Source organism: Loa loa (genome assembly GCF_000183805.2).
Source record: "Loa loa unplaced genomic scaffold supercont3.114, whole genome shotgun sequence".
Taxonomy (NCBI): Eukaryota; Metazoa; Nematoda; class Chromadorea; order Rhabditida; family Onchocercidae; genus Loa; species Loa loa.
This window is the reverse complement of record NW_018108294.1, coordinates 1-8,637: the sequence shown is the minus strand read 5'-3', so window position 1 is coordinate 8,637 and position 8,637 is coordinate 1. Positions and strand designations below refer to the sequence as shown.

General features: G+C 25.6%; 2 protein-coding genes across 2 annotated transcripts; both read left to right on the top strand.

Annotated features, from left to right (window-relative positions):
- Positions 1–1,456: 1,456 nt before the first annotated feature.
- Positions 1,457–5,130, top strand: LOAG_09941 (hypothetical protein; the record flags this gene model as incomplete). The annotated part of the gene is made up of 5 exons (XM_003145470.2): positions 1,457–1,603; positions 2,592–2,720; positions 2,967–3,138; positions 4,038–4,141; positions 4,960–5,130. The coding sequence occupies 5 exons, from the start codon at positions 1,457–1,459 to the stop codon at positions 5,128–5,130; spliced, it is 723 nt and encodes a 240-aa protein (XP_003145518.2).
- Positions 5,131–7,586: 2,456 nt separating this feature from the next.
- Positions 7,587–8,462, top strand: LOAG_09939 (hypothetical protein; the record flags this gene model as incomplete). The annotated part of the gene is made up of 2 exons (XM_003145469.1): positions 7,587–7,784; positions 8,247–8,462. The coding sequence occupies 2 exons, from the start codon at positions 7,587–7,589 to the stop codon at positions 8,460–8,462; spliced, it is 414 nt and encodes a 137-aa protein (XP_003145517.1).
- Positions 8,463–8,637: the final 175 nt, after the last annotated feature.

Here is an 8,637-nt window from a genome sequence, read left to right as displayed (position 1 = left end):
TTTAAGTTTTTGTGTCTTCAAGTATTCAAATGTTTAAGCATTCAGCTGTACAAGTTTTCAAGCTTCCATATTTTCAAGTTCTCAAGTAATCAAGAAAATAAGTTTTCAGGTATCTGAGTGTTCAAGCACTGGAGTACTAAATATTAAAATAAATATTTGACAATAATATTAATAGTATTTAAGTAATATTAATATTAATAATAATAAGGAGGAAGACATAGTATTAATGGTATCTTAAATGTGTTTAATATTTATCACCTATTCAATATTTAACAATATTTAACACTGATAATATTATTAAAATATTTAAGTAATTCAAGTGCCAAACTATTCAAGCACTAAAATATTTTACTGTCCAAGAAATAAGTATTTAAATGTCCAAGCATTTAACCACTTAATTATTCAAGTTTTCGAATGTTCAAGTACTCAAGCATTTAGGTGTTTAAGTATTCAAGTATTGGAATATTCAGATATTCGAGTATTCAAGTATTTAGATGTTCAAGCCTTTAAATTTTCAAATACTTAATTACTCGGGTATTCAAGTAATTGAGTCTTAAACTGTTCGACCACTTAGGTATCCAAGTATTTAAGTATTCATGTATTTGAGTATTCAAGTATTTGAATATTCAAGTATTCAAGTATCTGAGTATTGAGTACTTGAATTTTTAAATAATCAAATGAGCACTTATTTAGTCATATAATTAAGTTTTCAAGCATCGGAATATTCAAGTGCCCAAGTTTTAAGCACTAAAGTTTTCAGTTATTCAGGTATTTAGGTATCCTGGCGTTAACGTATTCAAGTATTCAAGTAATGTTGTTTAGTTATGCAATTATGCAAGTTTTTAATAATTATGCATGAAACATTAAAATCAATATGTGTTAGTTACTTTTCAGAACTATCATTTGTTAAAATGAACTGTTGCATTTCATACAGTTATAATTATGCAAACAATTGAATTCCGGATACATATTGAATCACTAAGGTGTAGATGTAAATTTACATATTTAATTATTATATTACAGTTATTATGTATAACAGCGCTTCCAATAACACCAGTATTAGCATTCGTGAAACGTTGGTTGTTTGGTTCATTGTTATGCAAATTGGTTCCATTATGCCAAGGAATTTCTGGCAAGTTTTTTCTCATTCCTTTTACTCTTTATTTTTTTTAATTTTAGCTAAAGTATAATATTCTATCTTTCCATTCATTGTTTTATTAAATTTACATGAAAAGTTTTGCGATAATTATTAGTCCTATTATGCTAAGGAATTTCTTCAAAAAAGAAAAAATGTTAAATATCATATAGCTAAGAAAGAAATAGATTTCTTATCTGATTTAAAATTTTTATTTTCAATAATTAGTAAAAACAATTTTTTAATTGCTGAAAAATTTCAGTGTTAATCTCAAGTTATTGCTTATGCTTTATTGCTGTTGATCGTTATCGTAGTATTGTTATGCCAACTCGAGAACCATGGACAACATATCATGCATATTCATTAATGGCTATATCATGGCTTATTTCAGCTACCGTTTCATTACCACTTTTTGTTACCCAACAATTGCAACCGTTAGCGCTTGAAAACACAACACTTTGTGGTTATGTAAGTTAAGTGTAATTTTAAATGAAAAATATGAATTCCAAAAAGTTTTGCCATTTTTTAGTATAAATATTGTTAGAAAAGATAGGTTAAAAATGATACAAAAGATAGCTTATTTCTTATCATTACTACTATTCCTATCAGTTATAAGTGATTATTTCATATGAATTGTACTGTTAAAAATAGTTTGCAAGACGAAGCTATCGTGTCATATTTTTAATCAATGAAAGGTAAAAGTAAAAGTTTGACGACTATCATTATAAATCTATTAGGTTACAACATTAGGTGTAGCATTTAATAATTTAAAAAATTTGATAGATTTATCGAATTTCAAGCTCAACTTTTTTTTTTAGTTAAATAGAGACAGATTTTAATTATATTTAATTTGCAAATTCTCGAAAAAATAAATTGGTATCAGTTGCTGCCTGCCATTCATTCGTTTTATTCAGATGTGTAATTTATAAAATTCTAATTAAAATATCTACTTCCAAAAATTGCAATCAACCTTTAAACATTAATTATCCAATATTTACCCTTTACAAATATTAACTTGTAATTTATAACTCCTGAGGCATGCTGATGACAGAGATATCAAACTGAATCGTAGAATTCCTTTGGATCTTTTCTCATTAATATACAGTTTTTTTTTAGAGATTCTTATAATGTCAACAGTTCATAATCATCTTGTTACAATCACATTTAAACACGTCACTACCATAGCTTATCACCTGACACCAAAGTTTATCATCCATTATCATGATTTCTCATTCATTATCAAGCTGACCACTCACAATCAAAATAAGTAATTAAATTAGCTAATTAGAAACTGAAAAATCATTGCTTAAACCATGCATTTACTTAGAGTTTAAATGAATATAGTTTACTGTTGCTAATAGTTGAAAAAATAAGCAATAAGTTTTTGAATTTTTCGAAAGTTTTGAAATTTCAAAAGTTTAAAATTCAAAAACGATGCATATTTTTTTGTTTGCAGTTTTGTGGTGAATATAATTGGCCAGAAGATAATCGCATTAAATTATTTTATGGTTCTATGCTACTTATTTGTCAATACCTCATTCCGGTAACTATTATGACATTTTGCTATTGGAACATTTTACAAAAGGTTCTGTTTTTTTTTCAATTAAATTTTATTCATTCTTAAAAATTTTATGCTATTATTGGGTCAAAATCAAAATTTTTAGATTTTACTATCTAAAAATTTCTCCCAAAATTTTCATTCATTGGGAAAATTATAAATTAATATTTTGATTTTGTGATATTTTCTTAATTATTGTAACTTTTTTATTTTAGAATTTTCTAAAAATTTTCATAGATTATAATAATGAAAATTTAATGAATTATTTTTTAGGTTCGTGCTGATTGGATTGTGGCCCAGCATTCATTGTTAACTGCAGCCCAGCAAGCTCAAACAGCTGTTCGAAAACGACGGGTAATGTATGTATTGATATTGATGGTGGTTGTATTCATGGCATCTTGGCTTCCTTTGACAATTGTTAATATTTTCCGTGATTTCGGAATAGGTTATTTTTTATTTTTTATTTTTGATTTTTGGATTAGGTATTTCTTGTGATTACGAAATAGGTACTTTCCGTGATTTCGGAATAGTTATGTAATTTTTATGGTAAACTGATCAGCCAACCGGTTAACAGTTTGCATGATTATCTTTGGGAAAATAATTATTTAAATATTTGATTTTTCAAATGTCCCATAACTGAAAAAAAGCTATATAAAATTTGATAAATGCAAGAAATAATTTCTTATCATAAAGTGTAATTATTTGAGATGAAAAAAAAATCAAAATTCAAAGAAATTGAATATGTTAATATGAGTTCCTTAATTGTTCCATTTCAATTATTACTTTAAATCAAATTGTTATAATATTTCGAATTTTATAAAACAAATATATTACTTGAAAAAATGAAATTAAAACATCAATATAAAATCATTTAAATTTTTTACGCTCTATTTGTGTTTTAAAATAATTCTACAAGAAAAAAACAAAACATTAAGTAAAATAAATAAAAAAAACAAATACAAAGCATTTTCTTTTGGAATTTGCAGTAACAAAATTAAATGTCTGCTTTTTTTTGTTAAAGCAAACATGTTAGTTTTGGTTTTTTTCGTTTTAAAGTTCTGTTTTGTTAAAAGCTTTCTTCTCAGAAAATCTACAAAAAAAAGAAAGAGGAAGAGATGATATCAATTTAATTTTTTTCGAAATTTTTTTGCTTCCTTTTAAAATATATACTTAAAAAATAAGTGAAATTTTAAATCAGTTAATTGAATTAAAAAATAAGTGAAAATCTAAATCAGTTGATTAAATTAAAAAATAGGTAAAATTGGAAATCAGTTAATTAAACTAAAAAATAAATGAAATTTCAAATCAGTTAATTAAATTTTTGAAATAATGCGCTTATTGCAGAAGCATTTTTGGATATGCAAATGTACTTCAAATTGCTCAATGTTCATGCGATAGCAATGACTTCCATTGTTTGGAATCCATTATTGTATTTCTGGATGAGTAAGGTTAAATTTTGACCTGAAGAAAAAAGGAAATGAAAAATGTCGAAATCCTCTTTTCAACTTACACTTCATCCTTTTTTATTCCTTTAGATGAATTTTACTTTAAAAAAAAGTTAAAAAATTCAAATAAAATTTAAAAAAATGGTATTCATTGATGAAATAGACAGATGATTAATTTTTGTAAGTTTTATATACTGTATTGAAAGAATAGTACGATATTCAGCTAATCAGTTCGAACTATTTCTCATTAATTTGATAAAAATTGCAATACTTTCGTAATGTTTACCTTTTTTTGTTTTAATAATTAATATTATATGGCTAGGAAAAAAAATAATAAAAAAAAGAAGTTAGCCGACTTGTTTTACTTTGTTTCAATTAATACTTTTTTATTTATTTGCCTTTATTTATCCGTTACCTTTTCAAAATATCTAATTATCAAACATGACAGAAGTTATCAGTACTGATACAAATAAGCTTAAGTTAAATTCCCATTTGGGATTACTTTTCATTTTCTTCATCTTCTTCTTCTTACCAGGATTTTTTTTCTTTAATTTTCAATTTTATTTTAATTTTTATTGCTTGTTTACTTCTTTACTTTTTGCTTATCAGATATCTTTAATTTAGTTCGTGTCATTGTTCATTAATAAATGTTTATCAGTAAATGTTTCTCAGTTATTTGTGAAAAAGTTAAATGTATTTCATTAAATATGGAATTTTTGAATTTTTTTAAAATTCTCTTTAAAAAAAAGGAAATTTTTTTTCTTTTTTTCTATTTCATTCGTTGATTATGAGCAATTATAAATGTTCCATACGGTTTGCAGCGACATCGGAAAGCATTTAAGGAGGATATGATCGGAACGGGTAATAATTATCGACGAAACAATGAAATGAGATTGATGAAACGTTTTTTCATATCGAAATCACCACAACCTAATAATCTTGTATATAAACAAAATCATAGGCATTATAGGTTATTATTTTCAAATGTTTAAAAAGAAAATTAAAAATTTTTCAAAACAATCATATTAACGATAGGTAATATTGAAATTAAAAATAATCAATATTTTACAAATTATTTAATTTATTCAAGCTATTAGCAATTATAATAAAATTTCAAACTAAATATTCCGAAATAATTCAGAAGATATGCATGATAAATCCTCTTAGAGAATGTACGTTTACTCATCTTTAGATATTTCAAACAATAATTTTCATTTGATAGTTGGATATGATAATAATATCAATGATAATAGCTTAGGATGAGATTGATGTAAATTTTCTTGATTTAAATCAATAATAACTTAGAAAGAACTTGAACTGAAAAGTTTCAAAAGAATCTGTAAGAGATTTGATAAATTTCATCATTATATTTTACTCGTAAATTTAAAAAAAAAAAAATTATGAACAAAAAAATTTGTTACATCACGAAATTTCTATTTTCCTTACTTTTAATTTCTAATTTAAAATGAATTTCCAATTTAAAATTAAAAGTAATTTACAATATACAGAGAAATGAAAATTGAATTCTTCATAGTTAACGTTTTAAATTCGCATTCAAGATTATTCATTTAATATTTAATGAAAATGATTGCTTGCATTTTACCGCAAACTTTGCAAACTCTGCAAACTTTGCAATTTCGGCAAATTACTTTGCTAACCATTCCAATTAACTTGCAAAAACAGTTCGAAATAATGCAAATCCATTGTATTTATATTTGAAATAGATCAATTCAATTATCTCTTCCAATTAAGTCATCTTCCACAAAAATTTGTCTCATTCAACTCTTAAGTTCAATTTTTAAAAAAATAAATTTTTGAAATATCCATAAGTTTGATTAGATTTGAAAGATTATCGTATTATCGTACTTTAAGATCTATTTTATTTTTTTTACCTTCCGCTGTTTGATCAATAACATTTAAAATTACGTCAAAAAATTCAATGCAATATGCAAAACCTTTAGAATCACTACAGAATTAAGTGATCAAACAGCAGAATATGAAAGAAATTAATTATTAAAAGAAGAATTAATTGTTACAAATTTTGAAGCTTGTTCTTATTAGCTGCTTTAATTTGTTTGTTTTAAATTTCCTCTTCAAAAATAACTGCTAGAATGATGAAAATTCATTTAATTTCAAAATGAAACACTTTAGAATATGTCAATTTCAGGCGTGGTACATTGACCGATCCGACATGTATCACTGCTGAAAGGGCATTTGCGCATATGCATGCTAATTGCTTCCTCTTGGTACCACTATTACCACTTTATCAGGCTTCCTTGAACCAAAAAATACAATTAACGACGCGCATAACTAGACCAGATTAATGCTAAACAAAACTTCACTTGTAGGCCTCAATTATGGACAATTAATGAGAGGATATAAAAGGGAAGCTTATAAGGCTTCTTCAGAGCATGTCCAAGCGTTTATGACAAAATCTTAAATATGCTCAATTATATTACACCTTCATTAACACTCAATTCCTGCTATTTGTTTGCATATCTTTAAATAAATGAACCAAAAATGAATAAAATAAAAGTTTTTCTCTGATGTCACAACGCCTGACATAAAGCAGATAACACATCAAATGATATCACTGTCATCTGTTTATGAAGTTACTTTTTTTTTGTTTATGAAGTTTACGTGGATTACAGCGGAGCATATATCTCTTCAATTAAGATTGATTAATTACCTATCAATATTGACTAATTACTGCATCGACTGATTAATTATCTATTAATCAATCGTGAATATTACAAAATAATAGAACTATTCAAATTTGCTTAAAGTTCATGAGAATATTTCATAGCTTTTATACTACCATGCAGCCTTTAGTATCAGTCTAAATGCGATCGTTAGGATTGGAATTCAAATATCGAATTCAAATATCTGCAAATATCGATATCTGGTTATCAATACTTGAAGTTTTCCATTTGATCATTTCATCTTCAACTATACTTTATCGCATTTCTTATCCGGTAATTAGATTAAAAGTTTCATTTTCCTCTCACTCTTTACCATATTTCTAACTATATTCTTTGATATGAAATAAGAAAATAAGCATGAGTATGCAATTTAAATAAAATCTAATCATTGAAATTGAAATTTTTGAATTTTAAAAATTAAAATACTAACAACAAAACATTTCAATGCAAAAAAAAATCACACAAAAGTTGTTTTCTTTCTTCTCTCTCTCTCCTTCTCTCTCTCTTTTACATATACATACATTTTTTCTTTTTTTTGAAGTATTCATTTTCTTTTAGGAAGGAAAAGAATGTTTTACAAAACGAAAAAAAAAAAACATAATAAAAACTCAACCAATTGATTGAATCATTTTGCTTGTATGAAAACGAAATGAAATCATTGCTTACTTTCGAAATTTCACTCTTACAGTGCCATTATGCTCAAATTATTAAAATTTTTATTTGCAATTCTCTTATCACTAATGATAATGCCAACAACAATTGGTCAAAATCCTTTAATTCTATCAGTAACATGCAGAAATTACGGTAAAGTATTACTACGAGGTCAATTAGATGATTGTGTTCCGGAAAATTTTCGCTGCTTTCTAAGAAATCCAATTGTTGTTAATTTGACTGAACTTGTCTGTATTATGGATGGTGAAAATGCTGCAAACAAACCGCCATTGGTAATTTGTATTAATAATTTGAATTTTGTTATAAAATAAAGTTTGGAATTTTTTGAAATCAAAAAAATCGCACAAATTTTAACAAATAATTTTTTTTTTGTAAAATCATAGTATTTCATAATTTATGCTTGAATGAGATATACTATAAGGTTAGAATCAATCAAATAGTCTAGGCCTTCGAGCATGCTGATATGTTGAAATAGAATTATAAAACTGTAAAATAAAATATTGAAATGTTGAGTAAATAAAAGTGAAGGGATAGAACTAGCCTAGGTAAAAGGTCAAGTACAAAGAGAGAGACGATAAGTACAAGTTAGTAATGAAAAATTTATAGAAAAATGAATGCGTATTTAATGAAAAATAAACATAAAATAATATAATTAGATGAAAAATATATAAAGTAAACATGATGTAATGCAAAAAAAAAAAATTAAGTAATAAATTTAATTAACGTAGCTACAGGTGTCATGTATTGTGACCGGAAATGTCCCGTTAATGAAGGAAAAATGTTCGGAGGAAGGAGATTGTCATTCGGTAACGGTATCTTGTCCAATTGCAAAAAAAATGGATGATGGTATCATTAGTGATAACGATGTAGTAGAACAAGAAGAGAATATTATCACTGAAAAAGCATTACCCCATCCTCCACTACAATCAATTTCTACACCAGAAGGTTAGTGTTTATGTTTAAAATTTTTCAAATTATTTTTGATATGGACCGAAAAAAAATCACATTAAAGAATGAACAGAAAAAGATGTATTTTTAAAAGGATGAAAGGATTTATGTGTTTGATTAAGATCAGAAATTTCAGATAGCTCACGATCTTGCTTCTTCTTCAGCGATAATAAAACC